At 44.1% G+C, this 21,938-nt stretch overlaps 1 protein-coding gene and 1 long non-coding RNA gene across 4 annotated transcripts in view; one reads left to right on the forward strand and one right to left on the reverse strand.

The window, feature by feature from the left end:
* LOC144791305 (uncharacterized) overlaps positions 1–21,938 on the forward strand; it is a 120,146-nt gene that overhangs the window by 51,405 nt on the left and 46,803 nt on the right. Inside the window, exon 6 of the long non-coding RNA XR_013602356.1 lies at positions 21,307–21,413. This is a non-coding gene — a long non-coding RNA (uncharacterized LOC144791305). The remainder of the gene's footprint in view (positions 1–21,306; positions 21,414–21,938) is intronic.
* The window catches only part of LOC144791304 (diacylglycerol O-acyltransferase 2-like), a 310,035-nt gene continuing 289,823 nt past the window's right edge, over positions 1,727–21,938 (reverse strand). For all 3 annotated transcript variants that reach the window (XM_078665970.1, XM_078665972.1, XM_078665971.1), the window contains exon 9: positions 1,727–2,075. In XM_078665970.1, the coding sequence (XP_078522096.1) occupies positions 1,921–2,075 (155 nt within the window). In that variant the 3' untranslated portion in view covers positions 1,727–1,920. The remainder of the gene's footprint in view (positions 2,076–21,938) is intronic.

Consider the following 21,938-nt stretch of genomic DNA (forward strand, 5'->3'; position numbering starts at 1 on the left):
GGGGGGCTTTAGTCAGTACCTCCCACTGGCAGAGGCGGAGAGATAGGTCTTTACAGAACCACCTCAATCATGTTGCCCATCTTATCACATGAAAGGTGAGGTTCTGGCTACGCCAACCAACTCTGTTTACAGTGTGAGGTCCTCATCCCATATGATCAGCTCTTGCAGAAGAGGAATGAAACCTAGCAACGAATCTGATTGGCTGAAGGACGTTCTGTTTTGACTGCACTAAACTGACTTTTTTGGGGATATCGGATTTCGTGACATCACCAGGAGCGCTAGGACTCTCTGACGGCATTTAGCCAGAGTCATTGTACCTTTATATGGTTACCATGCTCCTTACTGGATAGCTTTGTACAACAGGGAGATAGGTCCTGGGACGTAGGGTCAGCTGGACCATATGTAATATTTTGAGAAAAATAGGGCTGACCATACACAGAGCTTATGCCTTCTCCTTATTTGGAGTAACAAATCCACTTTGATTCAAGATTTGTCTGGTATTATTTATTTATACCTTTTTATTTTTGGATTTTAAGGTTAGAAAATTGATTTGTACGAAAAAGACATACCATATATATTTGACATACACTTATTCAAACAACATATACTTGATCACAAAAACATCGTATATAGACAACAAAACATGAATCAGAACATATCAAATATACATTCGCACAATAATTTGTGCAACAACACAAATATTCATTATTTGCACTATCTTTCTTTAAATGAAATGTATTCAACATTTTTTTCTTTTGGCGCCCCTATGGGTCCTGTGTGCCTGCTTTGCCCACTCGGCGGTGTTCGTTATAGCTTCTGAAGGCGGGGTGGTGCGCTCGATGTTAGTAAGAGCGGTCCGTTACCCGATACCTGCTGCTCAAAACTGCACTTCTCACTTGCAGTGGATTTCCATCATTGCGCCATGATGCAAAGCAGGCACACAGGACCCGTAGGGGCGCCAAAAGAAAGAAATGTTGGATGCTGACTGAACTTCGAGTTAAAAGAAGGGATTACACGAATAAGAAACTACGGCAGGGACCCCCGTATAGAATAACTGAACCCTACTAAACTGCGATGACCCTTTGAAGGAAAAAGTCATAAAGCCCTGAGGAGAACACGCAAATTAAAATAGCGAGTTCGAAACGCGTCGGCCAAATGGAGACAAGTATTGGATAAACAGCTAGGAACAATTCGCTCCTTGAATGACTGAAATATTGATTAAGTCTTTTTAGTTTCATTTGCATTGTTTATGATATTGATTTTCTCTCCATCTGATTTTTTCTCCATTGTGAATACATTTCATTTAAAGAAAGATAGTGCAAATAATGAATATTTGTGTTGTTGCACAAATTATTGTGCGAATGTATATATGATATGTTCTGATTCATGTTTTGTTGTCTATATACGATGTTTTTGTGATCAAGTATATGTTGTTTGAATAAGTGTATGTCAAATATATATGGTATGTATTTTTCGTACAAATCAATTTTCTAACCTTAAAATCCAAAAATAAAAAGGTATAAATAAATAATACCAGACAAATCTTGAATCAAAGTGGATTTGTTACTCCAAATAAGGAGAAGGCATAAGCTCTGTGTATGGTCAGCACTATTTTTCTCAAAAACCTTACTGGATAGCAACATCCTTATAAAGTAACCTTGAATATACGTTATTGAACAAATACATTTAGAATACACCCAATCACTGAAAAAAAGGAAAATCAAGATGAGGTCCAAAATATTTTATTTACGCATGCTAAAAACTTGCTATATAAAGCTGAATTATACTGCAAGACATGTCAGCATTTTTCAAACCAGTTCAAATGATGCAGGGATGTTCTGTGTTATTTTTGGCAAGCTAATATTGTCCACAGCATGAGTCTGGGTTCTTTCATAGGTTGGTAATAAATGATGCATCGCATCAAGTTATGGTTAGGGTGTCGATTTCTGATAAACCATATTCCAGCTTGTGTTGTTCAAAGAGCTCGGTCAGCGAATTGATGTACATTTGGTGGTACATTTCAATCTCCTGATCAGAAGGGTCCTCTGTCTTCGGTACGAGTATGGGCTTGCCAACTGCAAAAATAAAGTGCATCGCTATTAATTTCAGTTTCTAATTTAAACATCGATTTATCCATTTTAAAAGAAAAAGAACATTAGCCAAATTGATGAATATCAAATAATTAGATAATTAAATATAGGACTTTTCTGTAGGATCTTATCGGATGCATGTCAGGCGCAAGCATGGTGTATCAGTAAGAACACAACTTTTAGTCTTCTATATGCCTGTCTAGTACTTCTGCTCCTGGTGGAGCTTTTCCCACACAATGTTGACCCTCCCCTAGCCTTAAATCCCCTGTGTTCCCTCACTACCTGTCTTCATCACCCCAACACAGCGAGTGTCATCCAATTGGTCAGCTGGTGTGTCCAGGGCCATAGCAGCCCCTGGTGTCCTCCGCTGTACAATCCTTGACATCACATGTTCGACTACAAAGATACATGCACAGAATTGTTGAGATCTTTGGCGCCTTCAACAATTGAGAAGGAGAATTTGGAGTTTTAAGACTGAAACTGATGTCAGTTTCACGGGAAATCTAAGGATCACCATCGAGATGAATGTTGCTGGTGTTTGCATGCTCGGCATGTAATGTACTGAGATCCCTTTAACACACTGATGACAATCTCCCGCCCTCCTGGTTGTGGAGTATGGAAAGAGACTTTTAGGCTTCATGACGCCTGAAATGGTGGCTTTGGTCTGGATGAAACCTAGGCTGACCAACTACCTATAGTAACTTATGCTTCACTTGTTAAAAAAATATAGTACAAGGGACAAAGTTTTTCTCAGAGTTGCCGAATACCACTGCTGCCTACTCTTGATTACACCTCCTACTTGTTTCTTCCACCACCCTGTACTTCTCTTTCACCACCCTATACTTGCTATCGCTTACTCTCAGTATTGTGTTCTATTTGATGCCTACATTCGCCCCTTGTCACTTCTCAGTCTTCTTCCATCTTTCTCCTTACTCTGGTTTTCTCTCCTTTGCTCTGGGTCAAAACCGGATGATGAAAAATAAGTCCAGATCACGAAAAGTGTCCTGCTGCCCACCATCAAGTCTAAACTGATCTGCCCTTTAAGTGTGGGCTAAGGTGCAGAGCGCCAGGACACTCTGTGGAGAAATAGAGCGCTTCATAAATGCCCATTCATTCAGTCATTCATTCATCAGCAACCACGCACAATCACTAGCACAAGTTGAGCACTGAGAAGCAAACGCAGCAGGGGTAGATGCTCCCTCCTGTATATTTAGTCTCAACCTTTACAAACATATTAATAATGCTGTGAACTCAGTGTCAAGTCCACTTTTAACTGAGTGATGGATGATAAAAAATACTCTCCAAAGGTGTCACCAAGAACATGAATAATTAGGGCGTGTTCTGTTTTCTTACCCAGACTCTGACCCCTTAATATTTCTTTAATGAGCTGTCTTAAACTTCATAGCTTTTCTTAGCAGGCTGTGCTGTGACAATCATTCCACAATAAGGTGTTGACATGCTTTCACAATTATTGCAAGAAAGAGTTCTTGTTTAACAATTGGATAGTGTAAACAAAATATTGCATTACCTCAGCTAGTCTGTAATCAGCTGCTCACAAATAGGTTGCAAAACCTGTATTTCGCCCATCATTTGACTAAACAAATCTTTAAAAAAAACATTTAACACAATTTGCAATCAAAACATATTTGCTGAAGCAACAGCTATGTGAGGCAACAGAATTTTCGGAGCTTTTTCGTGAGGCAACAAGTGAAGAGTCACTTGTGAAACCAAACACTGCATTACCTTATGCAACAATATGGAAAGGGTTTTTTAGATTTTATCTATGGTGTATGAGTGTTACACATAATTTGTTGAGGCTTGCCATACACCATTTTTCATATTCCATGAAAAGAGACATTCACTCGATTTTAAAAGTACTCTGGGGCTTCAAAACCTATACATATCCACTGATTTAAATGGAGATAAAGTGCTTAGTTTGTGCTGGTGTTTGCCGGTGCTCGGGACCAGAACTTAGGTGCTCATTACGATGACAACATCGGCGGACGGACCCACAGGGATTAGAGGGAAGACTGCCATTTCTGCCACGATCAGTGATCCCGATGGGGTAGCGGTCAGAATTGTTATTCCGAATGGAGGCGGTGCCGAGGCAGGCACTGCCGTCGGGATTACGATGCGCCTTACTGACAGCCTTATTATGTCGAAAAGGCTGCCAATGAAAAAACTGTTGGAAACAGGGTCCCCATCTGTCATGGGCCACTGTAAAGTGGGCCCGGGGCACATGTAGTGCTTCAACCCACCTCCATACACCGTGTGCCATGCACCAGATGGTGCATAGCACACGGTGCATGGACATGCAGTAAGTGCTCCTTTTCACGGAAGCTTGTGCTGCCGCCCTTTTCCTGGGCTGCAGCACTAGCTGCCATAAAAAGGAGTATTTTGTGGCTGGCAGGCAGCGGTCACATTGTAATGCGGCCGTCGGACCGCCTCCTGCTTGTCGGGCAGTCTCCTGACTGCCGCGATAGCGGGCAGAAGTCCAACCGCCCGCTATCGGAGTGAGGGCCTTAATTCTTAATACCAGTGTTACAAATGGGGGTCTCTAGTTGTCAGTGGTTTGCACCCTGTCCAAGTAGGGAAACTACCTTCTAACGAGGGTAAGGGAGTTACACACTCAAGAAAAACCCAGCTCACCCCCTTGGTATCTTGACACGAGCAGTCAGGACTATCTAAGAGGCAATGTGTAAAGCATTTGTTCATAACACACACAGTAACACAGTGACAATACTACAAATGGACAACACACCAGTTTAGAAAATAACCAATCGTTATCTAAACAAACAAGACCAAAATGATAAAAGTCCAACATCCATAACTCAACATATCACTTTTAAAAGTTTTAAGCAATTCTGTCCATAGAACTCTTTGGGTGCAGTTGTTTTACACAAAGTACTTGGGGTGCATCAAAATTCATACGGAAAAACAGCTGCAGAGGAGGGAAGCTTTGGAAAACACAGTGATGTGTCGGTTCCTGAGTCCCTAGGGAATTGGTGTGTCAGTTCTGCTGCAAGCAGAAGTGTTGCATCAGTTCTGGACTGTAAGGGGAAGCGATGCATCGGAATCTGAAGACGGTCTGGTGTGCGGGTCATACAGTGGAAAACTTGGTGCACAAGTGTGATGCGTGGAAATATGGACACGCTGGAGATCGAGGCAGCAGCGGCAAACAGGTGTTGCGTCAATTCTTTCAGCCGCGGAGCAGTGATGTGTCGATTCTTTCAGCTGCAAAGAAGGGCCTGCATTGGAGTCAGTGCTGAGGTCTCGGATGTCGCTGGGGTCAGGCTGCAGCGGTTCTTCGGGCCACAAAGAGGTGCTGCATCGATTTCCTCGGCTGCATAGCAACACTGCATTGAAACTTCTCCAGCACTACAGTGATGCGTCAGAAAAACAGGCGCTGGAAGGGCGATGCATCGATTTTGCAGTTTTTGGCAGCAGGAACAACCTTAAAGGGTCCAGAACTGGAATTGGCACCACTTGGCAGGTCAGAGCTCCCAGCAGTGGAGTTCAAGGATGCTCCAGGTGAAGTCTTTGATGGTCCTGAGACTTCCAACAGGAGGCTAGCACACACAAGCCCTTGAATAATCTTCTCAAGCAGGACACAAAGCAAAGTCTATTCCTTTTTCTCTCCAAGACAGAAACAGCAACTGCAGGCCAACCCAGCCAAGCAACAGAGCAAAGGGGAAGTACTCTTCCTAACAGCTCTCCAGCTCTTCCTCGTGGAAGTCTTCTCTTGATCCAGAAGGGTTCTCTCCATTTGGGGTTACAGATCCAATACTTATATCCCTTTTGGCCTTTAAAGTAGGCATACTTCAAAGTAAAGCTTTTGTTATCCACAAGATCCTGCCTTACCCTGCCTTGGCTCCAGACACACTACAGGGGTGCGGAAACAGCAGTGTGAGAGGCCAGACACAGCCCTATTCAGGTGTCAATGACAACTCCTCTTACCATTCTAGCTGAGGAAGGCTCATCAGCCTGGTGATGGGCCATCAGGATATGCAGAGCACACCATAGCTCCCTCTGTGTGAATGCACAAACAACCCAGTTGTCGGTCTAAACCAAACGTTAATTCCACAGGCAGGCAGAGGCACCGGATGATAAAGCAAGAAAATGCCCACTTTCTAAAAGTGCCATTTTCAAACACCCAACTTAAAAACCACCTTTCCTAAACGATGAGTTTTTAAATCCTGAGCTCAGAGAGCCTAAACTCCAAATCTCTATCTCTTCCCAATTGAAAGTTACAATGTTACATGGCAGCTCTAATTATCACCTATGGGAGATTTAGTCCTTACAATAGTGAAAAACGAAATTGGCAGTATTTCACTACCAGGACATGTAAAACACACCAACACAAGTCCCACATTTCACATATACTGCACCCTGCCCATGGACCTACCTTCGGGGTGCCATACATGTAAGAAAAGTGAAGGTTTAGGCCTGGCAAGTGGGCGCACTTGCCAGGTTGACATGGCAGTTTAAAACTGCACTCACAGACACTGCAATGGCAGGGCTGAGACATGTTTACAGGGCTACTTATGTGGGTGGCACAACCAGTGTTGCAGGCCCACTAGTAGCATTTGATTTACAGGCCCTAGGCACACGCAGTGCACTTTAATAAGGACTTGCCAGTTGTAGGAAAGGAGGATCTGCTTTCGTGGTCACCCACACTTTTTGCTGGTGTCATTATGTTTTACTGACTAGTCTGACTGGGATCCTGCTAATCAGGACCCCCGTCTCTGTGCTTCTTCCCTGAATGGGACATGGTGAGTACCTAGGTACACTCTAGCTTGGCTACTGGTGTACCCTGATAAGTCCCTAGTACATTGTACTAAGGTATCCAGGGCATAGGTACACCAGGGGTCTCCCATGGGCTGAAGCATGTATGATGCCACTCGTGAGAGACCACTCAAATTGTGACTACAGACCTGCCATAGCAACCTGTGTAAGCCGGTGCTAGCACCACTTACGACAGATATAAGATTCTTTCTATCTGGGGTCACTGCACTTAACACCTATAAGTCACCCCTAAGGCAGGGCTTTCAATCCTGAAGGCAGGGTGCTCGGTTCTAAGTGCGAGGGTGCCCCTGCATGAGCAGGACACCCCCTACAACCTTCGGAGTCCATTCTCCCGGGTTGTAAGTGCATCGGCCAGTAATATACATAGAGTGGCCATGTGTCATTACACAATGACCATCTCTAAACTGGCTGTAACAAACCCTGTTGTGTTTGGTATCAAACATGTTGGAATCATACCTCCCACACCGTAAATGGCGTGGGAGGTATAATTCCATGCACTGTAAAGCTCCTGCGGGAGGCCCTCAGTGCTCCAGCTAACAGACTTCTAGACCTGGACAGCAAACTGTGGCCGCTGCTGACCAGAGACACAATTCTGCCCTCCTACTCCTGAGCCAAGCTCGAGCAGAGGAAGGCAAGACAATAGGTATCCTGGCACAGGGAGTAGTGACCACCTCCCAGACAGGACTTAGTGTATTGGGACAGGGTGGGGGCGCTTGCCAGTGCCAATCAGACTGCTTGAAGGGCACATTTGGGGGCACATGCATCATTGAGATATTTTGCACTTCTTAATTTGCGAAAAATAACGAATCGCAAATTAAGAATTCCAAAATGCTGTGCATCATTATTTTCGGTATTCATTTGTGATTCGGTAAAAATCGCAATTTTTACCGAATCCCAAATAAATACTGAATTCTTAAGTTAATTTTCGCAATTCCCATTGATTCCTATGGGCCAAAAGGCCCATAGGAGTCAATTGGAAGGCATTAGCAAATTGCGAGTGGCACTTTGAAAATTTCATGGGTGCAGGGGGGGGTCCAAAGGACCCCACCATGCACCCCTGAAATGTATTTTTCGCATCATGTTTCACACACACATGTCCTAAGGACATGTGTGTCCGTAACATGATTGTTGAAAAAAAAGCATTTTCAGCATTTTAAACACTTTTTCCAAATTTACCGAGTGGTTCAATCACTCGGTAAATTTGACACCCTAATTGCAATTTCACACTTTTAAAAGTATTGATGCATTGCTTTCAAGAAATCGCACATCTGCGACTTCTTAAAAGCAATCGCAATTTTAGAACTCGCAAAAATGTTACGAATTCTAAAATTGCTTCATGCATCCCAAAAAGCACTTTTGGAATCGCAAACGGCCGATTTTAAGGAATCGCACCGTTTGCGACTCCAAAAATGCTTGATGCATGTGGGCCTTGGTGCCCTCCTTGCATACTCCAGTCCAAACCAGTTTAGGGAGCCATTGGCTCCCGCTCTGTCGCAAAACTGCACAAAGGACATGGGAGTATCCCCCCACTATCCAGCCCCTCCTCTGGGAGGGACCCCTGAATCATTCCAACGCTTTCCATAGGGTACTTAAGGGCTTACCTGTGAGTGGGTCACTAGATTCGTCGTGGGACAAGATTCAGATCAAATACCAACTCAACTTCAAGTGTCTGGGCACTCTGGACCAAACTGGATTTCGCATTGGGAACCTAGACTGCAACTGGGAAGGCTCCTGGTGTTTCTGGTCTCGTCGTCCTGCAAGTCTCCTGCAACGTCTGTGCTTCATACATGTTCTTCACAAGGCCTATGGACATCCAAGACACCCGAAGAAATCTCCTTTGGAGTGAAGGAGTCACTCCCCTGCATCTGCAGGCATCACAACACAGCTAACCAGTCTTCTGATCCTGGGCTCCCACGGACTCCGAAATGCTCAGCAACACAGGTGGTGGTTCTGCAACTCCCTCGAGGCCTTCACTGTCTTCTCACCGAGGATGAGGCAAGTATCCCTCGTCAGAACCGCCGGAACAGCACCCCGGTACACTGCATCAACTTGCCAAGGCTTTTTGACTCTCTCCTCTAGAGGTCTTTGGGCTCCAAGAAGCTCCAACCTCAAGCATCTCTGACAGCCTAGATCTCCGGCATACAATAAAAAATACAGGGGGTACAGGCAATAAGACAGGGGAAACCACATCAATGATGCAAGGTCTACCAACTGGCACTTGTTTATGACAGTTCATCACATGGTGGCACTATCTCACTATTTTGAGCATAAGTTATAAGCACAGGACCTATCAATTCAATATACATTAAATGTTCCTACAACTTTAGGTGACCTGGGTTTGTCCAGCAGGTGTGATGGCATTAGGCAGTGCTGGCAGGGGCAATGGATGGTTTATTCTGCAATGGCCTCATGTAATATACCCTGGGCTCTGGCACTTATTATTATTATTATTTACAGATCAAGCAGTACCTTGTATATAAACACAAAGACAGAACTTTCAAGTTTCCTACATCTATGAGAGAATAGCTAATCAAGTCCAGATTTTTGTTTAGGATTGTGGGTCCTTCTGATTTTATAATATGACCAACTTGAAATCCGGGGGCATACCTTGCTAGTCCCACTGTAGGGACCACCGACGCTGATTCGCTCCCCTCCGCCGCCGCAAAAGCTACACCAGCGGCCGCAGCGGGAGGGGCACGCTCGCAACGGGACTCCATTTCCCAGGAGCCCTAGCGGCGGAGCACGCCGCCACACCTCAGTCCTGCGCCAGGAGGCGCTACTAAAGGAGGCCAGCCCCGGTGGAGCGGGGGGACCAACTTGAAATCCGGGGGCATACCTTGCTAGTCCCACTGTAGGGACCACCGACGCTGATTCGCTCCCCTCCGCCGCCGCAAAAGCTACACCAGCGGCCGCAGCGGGAGGGGCGCGCTCGCATTGGGACTCCATTTCACAGGAGCCCTAGCAGCGGAGCACGCCGCCACACCTCAGTCCTGCGCCAGGAGGCGCTACTAAAGGAGGCCAGCCCCCGCGTCGCGGGATCGCGCACGGGTTGGCGCCGGGCAAAGGGTGGGCCCTCTGTGGCCCTCAGAGGCCTGAGGCCGACGGGATGGGCCTACCCCCTTGGCTCTCTGTTAAGAAGAGGTAAAGAAAGACTTTTTGCTTTCTTTTTGGTTTTCGGCATACTGACTTTGCCTTTCTCCAAGGACATTTTTCCCTCCCGATGCGTATGATTTGTCGATAACTATTTTGCTTTACCCAAATTACACTATGACTCGCAAGGGGGACAATACAAACAGTACAACGTTGTCCATTGCTGGAGAAGTCGATAAAGGCGTATCTCCCCAGCCCACACAAATAGTAGACTCAGAGCACGCTTTTGCGTGGTTAGACGATCTAAATACCCTGTGTAAATCTAAACATGTTTTAGTGCAATCACCGCTTCCTGCCGAAAGTTCCTGTGTACTACCCGATACAGTTAGCCCCCTGCAACCCCTTCCATTACCTAAAACAGCCAACATTGAAAACACCCAAAGGATTGCATCTCCCCAGTTTTCATCTGCTAAAAGGAAATGTAGTATGGATAATCAGATTGGGAACCAATCAAAATTGCAAAAATTGTGCCCAAGGCCCACAGCTCCACTTAGTAATTCTCCCATGACTCCTGAGGCTGCCGAGAAATCAGCCGTTCTTGCATCTCCAACACAGCTGGATCTATTATCTCTTATTGAACAACTGGTCAGCTCCATTATGTCACCACTAATAGAAAAAATAAACACACTAGGGGACAGGCTGACTGGAATGGAGGAAACCATCAAGTCGAACTTGCTAGCCAATAAATGCTTTAAAACATCTAATTGTTCCCACCCACCTTCTACTCCCAAAGTCCCCAAGCCAATTACGCAAGACAAAAGGGCTCCAACTCAACCAAGAGCCCCTAACGCACCAGCCTCAATAGCCCGCAGAACTTATTCTAAACCAATTTTGCCGCGGTTTACTGTTCCTAGAGCACAGTATAATAAAGTTACTCCTATCCAACTCCCAACTGGAGGCAGCTCCTTTTGTATGTGTCCTTGCGGGAGTACCATCACTTACACCTGGGAAAACCGAGAGACAACATGACCTGCTGAACAAGGTTAAATTTTGGCTGACACAAAACAGACCCCTGCCACCTAACCTCGAGGGTACAATACTGAGTGTCAGAAGGGTGGGTTGGCTGGGTTCCCTCCCAAAAGACATCGATGGTGACCTAGTACTCGTCAGATTTAGGCAGATACACATTGTCCCATATCTGCGTACTTGTGCACCCCAAGTGGGAAACGGCCCAATTTCTGTCTGGGATTTGTATGATTTTTACCCGAGAATGCCGTGCTCTCCCACATCCAGTCTAAAGGCAGGTTGCAACACGCTAATGGGCAGAGGACTCTATGTATCGAGCGGCCGTAGCCTTCCCACCTATATCCATCAGGAATCATTGTTTTATAGTCCTAAGTATTGCAACCCCTATTAATTAATGTTTGATTTAAGCTTAACCTATGAAAAGTACGCTATAATTAATATACTTATCCCCACAGGTCGGGCAAAAGTTTTAACTTGTAGATATTATATGTTATTGCATGTATGTTTTTATCTTTAACTGATTTTAACTGTATGCTTTTATGATTTTAAACCAAAATCGAATAAAGCTATAATGAACTGAACTGATAAACAGCAATGTTGGGCTTGGTTTTTCGGCCGGTTGGCACGCTGGCACTGCCAGATGGGCCAGCTTGAAGAGGCCAGAGCGGGTTGTTAGGGCTCGGCTGAACGCGCGGAAGCGCGTCTCTGCCGAAGCTCTTTTGTCGGCGTGTGTGCTTCCCAGGAGACAATCCTGGCCGCGCGCATCGCCCTGAGGCGATTTCAAAGTGACACGCGCACGCGAACGAGCGCTGCGGCCAGGCGCTGTCTCCTGAGAAGCACACACGCATGCGCATACACACACACACAAGCGCCCACGCACGCACGCACATACATACAGAGACACACACGCGCGCACACACACAGGAGTGCACCCCCCCTCTCCCCCACCGTCGCACACATGCACTATCTTCTTTCTGGCTCCTCAGGTGTGGAGGGGTGTCCGAGATCTGGCTCGGTCAGCGCGCCCCGTTCCTCTCTCCACACACCTCCTCCCCCCGCTGCCGCAATCTCGGGCCATGCAGTAAATCCTGTTGCTGGGTGCGCCTAGGGACGTCCTGCATTGCCCCAGTCCAACCTCTAACCTTGTTGTCTTCACGGGCGCTGCGGCCTCACTCTCTGGCCTTCATCGCTCTCAGGGCTCGTCCTCCCGCTTGCTCCCTTCAAGAGACTTCACCGCCCTCAGGCCACAATTGGGCCCACACATTGCACAGTTTTGGAGCCCCAGGGATCCCGTCAACATCGATCCCCTGGGAGTCGGCCCAGTAACATTTAAGCCGCGGGAGACTGCTGGTCGCCGAGCAGGCTCACCGATATCCTGCATCCCGACTGGCAGATCAGTCCAGCCTCTGCTTTCGGTTTCCGCTCACTCTTTTCCGTCTTGCAGGTCTCACACGGCCTCAGCTCCCGCCTCCATTCCTCAAATTTCACTGTGATTTCGGCCTCTCCGATCTTTCCTTCAGGGTTTAGCATGCTTCCCTGCTCTGATTTTCACTTCCAGTTATGGACTTAAATACGAATGTTGGGCTTTCAGCACTAACGAGCCCGGAGCTCCTCTAGTGTGCAGCCATTACTGTTGGCTCCAGGCCACGCCCCTCCCCGATTTTCAGTTTTTTTGCAGAGAGGAATGATAGCTCCCCTAGGTTACTATTTATTCCTCTCACTGCTCTGAGACCCTAGTCCACCCCCAACCTCTCATCTTAAAAAAACATTTTCAGATGCATTTTCTATAATAGGACCAGGGATCTCTGCCAACGCTTCAGAGTGAAAAGACTACTGACAAAAAGCTAATTTATAGCCTTCCATACTTTCTGTTCTTTGAATATCAAACTCATGCAAAGGCTTACAGAAAAGAACACAACAGCAGAAAATACCTACAGTTAAATACATCCCAGAATAGATAGTATTTTTATAATTCTGGAGTAACAATACATTTGGTTCTATTGCTCACATTTTATTTAGTTTGCCTTACTAGCGTTGCCATCTGAACCTCAGTCACCAGCATAGCATAACAAAACATAGCATAACAACACACAGCATAGCATAACAAAACACAGCACAGCATAATAAAAAAGCACAGGATAGCAAAAGATAGCATAGCATAATTATTCCCAACTCTCCTTATTATTGAGCAACATATGACAGTTTGCAAATCATCTTTATACACCAATTCAGAGTTTTCGGAAAATTTATGCAACTCATTGTCATACACAATGCCAATAACTCAAACTTTAATGCTGCGAGCCCTATTGCATTGTAAATGCTTGTTTTTTTAGTCTTGTCATGGCCCACTTGGCACAAAATATCTGCCCACACTCTAGAATAAGGTTCTCAAACCTTTTCTAAAGAGCTACTTATGTTAAATAAATATCATACAGAGCTACTAATATTATTAGTGCTATAATAGTGACCATGTCACACAAGATTACCAGCAGTGACTATCTCAGAGCAATAGGCAAGTTTGACAACAGTAATGTCAAAATGGCTTTATCAACAGGGTTAATACATAACAGCTATAGCTGCAATGCTCTGGCACCATGGATTTTTAGTAGTAATAAGTCTCAGCAACGCCTCATGATTTACCCTACAAATATCAGCTTTAAGTATATTTTAGGAACTCAGCCATTGTTTTATGAGTTCTGAAAATACACACTTGTCTCAAATACATTCTTTTCAATTTTGGAATACATATATTAAATCAACCAAGCAAAATCATTTACTTTAGTAGGCTAGGTTGCACACTGGCGAGCTACTTACAGATAGCTGGCGAACTATTAGTAGCTCATGAGCTACTCGTTGGAGCCTGGTCTAGAGGAAATGCACAAAGTGTAGCTGTCCCCCAGCCCAGATGTGTATAGAAGACCGGCAGCAGGCACACAGAGAAAAACTAGGAGCAGAGAAATGTCCACTTTCTAAAACTGGCATTTCAAAAATGGTAGTGTCAAATCCAACTTTACCAATAAAGAGGCTTTATAATTGCCATTCCAAAGATATTAAACATGAATTAGCTACTCCTTTCCAATCAGGAATTACAATTTAAAAGGTTTTTCAAGGAATCCCCAATGCTGTCCTGTGGAAGGAATAGGCCTCACAGCAGTGAAAACGAATTTAGCTGTTTGTCACTGCCAGGGCATGTAAAAATTGAAAGTACATGTCCTACCTAATTTTAGTTACACAGCCCCCTGCCCTTACGGTCACTTAGGGCCTACGTTATGGGTGACTTGTGTGTAATAGAAGGGGAGCTTGGCAAGAGGGTTTAAATGCCAAGTTGAATGAGCAGTAAACAGCACACACAGGCCCTGCAATGGCAGGCCTGAGACAGGTTTGAAAGGCTATATGTGCGGTGGCACAATCAGTGCTGCAGGCCTACAAGTATCATTTAGATTAAAGGCCCTGGGTATATGGTATACCACTTTACATCGGACTCACAGGTAAATTTAATATGCCAGTTACGTATACACCAAGGTCAACATGTTTAGGGGAACAGCACATGCACTTTAGCACTAATTAGCAGTGATAAAGGTCTCAGAGATCTAAGATAAACAAAAAGAGTTCAGCAAAAAGAGGAGGAGGAAGGCAAAATGTTTGAGGTGACCCTGCAGAAAGTGACATTTCTGACACCCTGCCACCAAGTGATGAACTTGGGCATATTACCAGCATCCGTGGCATTATTGTTGCTGTTCCAGTAATAGTAGTGGCACCCACTGGCATATTGTTGCCTTAGTCATACAATGGCAACCCATGGAGTTTAATGGATGTTTCCAACAAAATATGGCCTTTGGCACTCAATCATTATTAGAAGATGAGCTCTCCCTGGCATTTAGACAATCCTGTCTTGTGAGTCACTAGCATAAGTGAGCAATTGGTAAAAACGACAAGGCATCGTTTTGGGACCTTATACCTAGATTTACTAAAACTGACAGCTTTCATCTGTGGTATAAATAGAGTTAAAATGTATGCTTTTCTTTGGAGAAATTGACTTTTGATTACCCACAATGGAAAAATGTGCTTTAGGAACTGAATGTGTGTACTAAAGCAAAAAAAGGCATAGTGATATTTGGGGACAAAACAAATGCATTTCCATAGTATATCCAAAGCTAATATTTCAACAATAATTTGTGCTGGTTGTGAGCCGGATGTTGCTGATGGCTTTTCATAGGTGCCAGAAGAACGTGCAGCAGTTAATGATATTTCATTGCCGATGTTGAAACCATATATCATCCATATTTATAAACCTTTTTATGATATTATCATCATGACCACTGTCTGATGCCAGAGCCTGTAAGGAGGGAATTGGAGGCTGTATTTCCCTCATGTCTGCTCTGTTGACCATCTAGGAAAGGGACAGCATCCACACCTGCTTTAGTCCTCAAAGGGAATGCCCTCCATTTTTTGCAATCACCATCCTTTCCGGCACCACAAAGCTCCACTCTCAGCAGGGAAAGGAGTTCCTGCTGAACCTTGCCTCCCAGACCATCCCATCACCGCCAGGTTCAACAGAAATCACAAGGTCACGTGGACGCTTATACTGCTGAGAGCATTTTTACAAGATCAGAGAAAGGTTGCAGTGCAGGAACTAATCTCCAAGAAGGAGGTCCTGGGTTCCACATGATCTGACTTGGCATTAAAGTTACCAAAAACCAGATATCGATGTAGCGTAGGCAATTAACAACCTCAGTTTATAAATCACGCAGAAAGCACGGAGCAGTCTTTTGTTGATACTAAACACTAGAGTTGTGGACATCACTGGTACAGAAACACGTGGACGCTGAAATGTATCCTGTCATGTTGATGCTGCATGTTCATCTTTTTGGCATCTATTTGATTTGATTGGCTAGGAGAAGATTGGGAGTCCCATTTTATTAGAAATATCTCTCTCTCTCTCCAGTTTTTCTCTTTGAGGCACTATTTCTTCCAGACTCTCAGCAGAGAGTAGTTATTTTCTACCAGGCTCTCTTTGCCATTCAAGGATCCATTTTTTCACCCATGAATCTCCAGTACTGCTACCCCCATCTTTGTAAGGTGTGAGGAGAAAATGGCCTTGGAAGTCATCTGGACCCTATGGGTCTTTAAAAGCGGGGTTGAAACATGTGGACTAAAAAGAGGGAATAGGGCCATCATACTCCTCCATACACCACCATTTTTTTTTTATCCATACCATTAGCATCCACTATTTAAAGTGATACCTGGGTATTTTAAGGTATGTTTAACTCTTAGAAGATCCCGGCACATATACTATCCAAAGTTCTCCCTGGAATATGGTGAACCCCATTCTGGATTTCGGGACCAGGATGAGATCCGATGATGAAGCATGCTATTAATAGAGAGGGTGATCGGTCTAACAAAAAAGCGTAGGGTTTCGCGAGGTGGGGAAATCATTCCTTTCAGTTTAGATTGTGGGATACCCTTTGTGTTTCAGCATTACAGAAAGGGCTAAGTCATATGTAAATCAGCCTTGATCCTGCCCCAACAGGAACAGTCCAGACCAAACAGCTAGGCATGTCCCCTCTGAACAGAAGGTGGACCAACAAAGCTGAAACATGTCTGGGGTTGCTTATGTTCACATTCAAATGGGACATAGCTTAATACATTAGGCTGCACTGTCCCTGTTGAGGTGTGGCCAAGACTAATTTGCATATAATTGTTCCTTGCCCACAGTGGCACAGCGAAGATAATCAATACAACGGAATGCTGCACAAGGTAATTACGGGTGACTTAGAATTATCCAAATATTACATCCATCGCGTTTTTGATGTTTTCTTCCTGGAACAGGCTCTTACCAATGTGGATGGCGGTTTGAAGAATGACGTTTGTATGAAGGTTTTAGGTTAGCTAAATTGACTGCATGCACAATTTGTATGTTCAATAACTCTGAATTTGCTGAGTTGTGTGGTCTGTGTGGGTTGAGTGGAATGTTGAAGATTACCTGGATTGCTCCTTAGGAGCTAGATTGGTGAGGAGTAGTGAGCCGGGCGATCATCTTACTTCTACCACGCTATTGCAAGTCTTAGATGGTATGTAGTGGGGTGGGACTTCCTGCTTACAGGTTTAGGTGCCGATAGGAAAAATTCCTTCCTCTGTCACTTACTTTTAGATACAGCTCTGAAGAGTGGGCAAAGAAGCCATGCAACTTCTACATTTCTACTGTTGGTCTCAGCCCAAGGCAAGTAGGGCTGAACTTGTTCTCAGGTCTTGTTTTGGCAGGATGGCGTCCTCGGTGGCTAGTTGGCTGGGGATCCTAATAGTAAATGGGAGGTCAACTTGAGCTTTACCACTCTTTTTGACTCTGACTACTCATGTGTTTGTAGTCTTATTGAGAGTAAAGTGGGAATGTAAAATTGTTCAGATGATTAATATACTAGATTTATTTTGAAAAGAGGGACCCGGTATTTTCTGTACTTTTCTATAGTTTAGATTTGGACGCCTGACAGTGGGATAGGCTACTTCAGGTGAACGTAAGGTGTAAAGGCTAACGGGTACTACAGAGCAAATTTGAAGTGATGCTCTCCAAAGAGAGGATGTTGCCTTACGGCTAGGGCGGTCCATTTCGAAGCTAAAGAACCGCGTTCGAGTCTCGGCAATGACGCTCAACATCCTGTAATTCTGGGCAAATCACTTAACCCCTTCCCTGCGGGGGTAATTCCCCCGCTGTGCTGGGGGGCGTGCACAGCGCCCCGGTGCTGATGATGAGCTGAGCTCGTCATCAGCAACGGTGCTCGTGTGCTGATGATGAGCTGAGCTCGTCACCGCCACGCCCGTTCCTTAGAACGCTCAACACAGCAGGGGAATTATCCCCGCGTGTGGGCGTTCTAACGGCCATGACGAGCTCAGCTCGTCATCAGCATACGAGCACCGTGGCTGATGACGAGCTGAGCTCGTCATCAGCATGGGAGGGGTTAATCTCCCCGTGCCCAACAAAAATGAATGTGTCTGTCTGTAACGCAACTGGTGCTCATGTAAAGCGCACTGATACCTGATATCTTCGGGTCTAGTTCGTGCTATATAATACTCTAAAACATTTTTTTTAAAAACATTTTACAGTGCTCTACTTTGCAAATTCCTGGTCATTTGCTGAAGGATTGTGAAGCAAAAAAAAGGTGACTGGTTTGATAAATCTTCAAATGTGCATACATTCACTGGTATTTTGATAATTTGCATTCTTTTTTCATTTAGATTTACTATGTGCATTTTAAATTGGGTGTCACTGCCAATTTAGCAAAAGGACGGTTAACCATACTAAATCATTAAAATCTTGTTTTACTTCTTAAAATAAAGAATAGTTAATAATATCCTATTCAGACTTGAGTCTGATATATTTTAAGTAGCACTTCCACGGGGAAACGAGCACAGAAATCTGTTTTTTGTCCAAACTCATCAAAGAACGAGAGCAGCACAATGGGTGTTCACGGTTTTTGATAAGACGGTAGTTCATCATCCAACGAACTGACAATATTGTATACTTTAAAAAAATGAGGTAACATCCGTGGTGTTGAAATTGTCGAAATAATTTGCCTTTTCTTGCCGAAATGTCAACTAGGCCATCAAAATGGAACAAGGCGCTTGAATGTATTGTTGGTCCTGCACAGAAAATGCAGAGACACGTAAGGATGTGCTTGTAGGTTCTATGAGCAGAACGCCAGCGTTAGATGGAACATCGGACTGGCACCTTCTAGATATGCCAAGCTGGTAGCCCGCTGTACATTCCGACGGAGGTGGGGCAACCTGCCTCAGACAGAAAAGCTCTGTCGTTACAATCCAGACAATGCTTTTGTCTTCCAATTCACTGAAGCAAGTCTAATATTGAAAGTGATCTATTAATATTTTTGTCAGTTGATTTTGTCAGGCACTTGTCGCCTCTTTTTCCAAGGAAGCAGAAGCCGCCAACCATATGGTCATCATAGAAGGGAAGTAAGTACTTCCTGGGTCAAAGAACACTGAGGCAATGAAAACAACATGAGAACTGTCGCTCAGCCCATCCCTTTCAAAGCCTTGGATAACATGTTTTTGATCTGCGAAAAGCCTTTACAAAGCTGTAGCACTTTCTTCAATAGAAGGTTTGCATCTATAAAGGAAACATCTCAGTCGCCACTATAGTACATCAGTATATAGTGCCTGGCTCCATCAGCCACATGCATCAAGCGATTTTGGAGTCGCAAACGGTGCGAATCGCAAAATTCGGCCGTTTGCGATTCCAAAATCACTTTTTTGGATGCATTAAACAATTTTTTAGAAATCGAAATTTTTTGCGATTTCTAAAAATGCGATTGCATTTAAGGAATCGCATTTTTGCGATTCCTTAAATGCAATGCATGAATGTTTAAAAAAATGCGAATTCGCAAATAGGAGGAGCAAATTAACACGAGGTTGACCCTCGTGTTAATTTGCGAAATCTTTCAAAAATGCTCAAAAAAGCATTTTTGAAAGTGTCATGTTACACACACACATGTCCTTTGGACATGTGTGTGTGAAACTTGCACTTAAAAAAACATTTCAGGGGTGAAGGGGGGGGGGGTCCTTTGGACCCCCCTCAGCACCCTTGAAATGCATTAACAAATTGCGATTCGCAAAATGAAAATCGCAAAATGTTAATGCCTTCCCGTTGATTCCTATGGGCCTCTAGGCCTATAGGAATCAATGTAATGCCATTCCTTAATTGCGATTCGCAATTAAGGAATCACAAATACAGAAAATTAAGAAATCGCAAAAACTTTTGAGATTTCTTGATGCATAGGAATTTGCGATCCCTAAATTGCGATTCCTTAATTTTCGCAATTTAGGAATCGCAAATTCCTACAATGATGCATGTGGGTACATATCCCTCTCCAAGTATGAACAGGGCCACTGGAAATGTGCAGCGGGGAGGAAACAAAATATGCAACAGGGATTACTAAATTATGCGGCAAACAAATGCAAATTATGCGGCAGAATGCAGCACATTTTGTTGTAGTAGAAGATCATTCTTTTTCATTTTTACACGTTAGCACTGTTAGGACAAAGGTTTCACCTTAATAGTACTAGTTTAACACCCAAATACAGAAATATGCAACTGAAAGGTGAACAGTCAACCTTTGTAAGCTGCCTTCCGCTTCACAGCAACAGGTGTAGCCTCATTTCTTAGTAACTTTTGATCTGTTTGAGCTAGAAATATATATTTTGTATAATCTGCAAATTATTCAGCATTTAATGGATTATATTGAAAAGGCAGCAAATCCATAATTATGCGAAAATGCATTGGCTGCAGAATCGCATAATTCCAGTGTCCCGGAGTATGAGGTACCTACTGTCAAGAACCTCACCTGATTTTCTGCAGAAATGAGCGGACAAAGCAAGGTTATGTCCCAACTTCTGCAAAAGACAAGTGAACCCAACGAATAGTTGATGCTATTCTTGTCCAACGGGAGGGGGGAATGGACAGAGAAACAAATGCAGCCTCTGGTAATTGCAATTTCTTGGGGGGCGTCCTTTCACTCGTAAATTGTCTCCAGATTTTACACTTAGAACATAATTACAAGAGATTACCAAAGATTCCATTATAAGTTCCAATCACACTAGATATACCCTAAGTATAAAACAAATGTACCTGACGAATCACCTCTCCCTTCTATGGAGAATTGTAGGGAATTGAGAACGATGGAACCTCAATAAAGAGCAGTAGTGGAGACTTCTGGAATTGATCAAGTACACTCCTACCCTCGATAGGCCACAAACATGGCGAAAGAGAAGTTTCCTGAAATGTAACTAGCAGATTATATCAGCATATCATATAAATAGGGCTCCCGGTTTTATGGTATCTATTGCATTAACATTTTCGAATTTTAAAACTAAATACAGACAGGAAACACATTGTTTTATGTCTGTATTTGTGTGTAAGACTCAGGAAAAACGGAAATCTAGGAGCCTTACATATAATACACATGCAAAGGACTCTGAGCCTTTTGTATGTAATCGTAGCAAAGAGTTAGGAAGATAAACAGTAAAGCAATACATCATGCTTGAATGATAAATGCAAAATAATTATGTAGCCCCATTTGTAATATGTCAAAGTCCTCTACAAAGTTCACAAGAGATGTCCTTTGAATTAATATTACAAGTAATCCTTGGAAATAGGAGATTTCAAGTGCCCATCAGAGTTCAATGAGTATCCAGAAACAAGATAAGTAGGAAATGCACTACACGCGCAGCACGTTACCCAACAGGTGGACTCACTGCCTTTTTCTTGTTTTTATGTCCTTTGCAGGTTTCCTAAACGAAGCACGGGAACCCTCCCGCCGAGCAGGAGCCGACTAAGGCGCTGAACCGAAATCACTGACACGCCAAGGGAATGTAGAAGGATGCGATTCCAAGGTAAGTGACTAAACAGGTAGTTGCAACTGGTGCACAAAAACTGGAATGGAAAGCAACTTCCTGTTGTGCGGCACTCAGCTTTATAACTGCTGAGTGCCTCCTGCAATATGGCCGCAGGACTCGTGGGTGTGCCGCAGGTACGACTGACACCTACAGTGGGATTTTGTAAGCAGCCATGCGACCCCTATTGAACCTGTGACTAATACACTGTTTTAGTAAATTGCAATATTCTGACTCTTTACTTCTCAAGAGGCACCTGTTTTCTCTTCAGCTCTGCTCACATTGTGCACATCATGGTATTGCTGAAGATGTTGGCTTCTCCTCAAATTAACAACTGTGACCATCAACTATTCTGCAGAGAAACACCAAGGCATGATTCAGCTCAACCAATTTAAAATGGAGGACATTCGTCTAGTCACAGGCAATCATTAAAGTTTATGATTCATTAGAGCATGACCAGCTAGGGGAATGGAATAGATATCTTACTCTGGTACACCTCCAAACTGCAATGAAATGCAACTAAAC

This window comes from Lissotriton helveticus, chromosome 11 (genome assembly GCF_964261635.1).
Source record: "Lissotriton helveticus chromosome 11, aLisHel1.1, whole genome shotgun sequence".
NCBI lineage: Eukaryota > Metazoa > Chordata > Amphibia > Caudata > Salamandridae > Lissotriton > Lissotriton helveticus.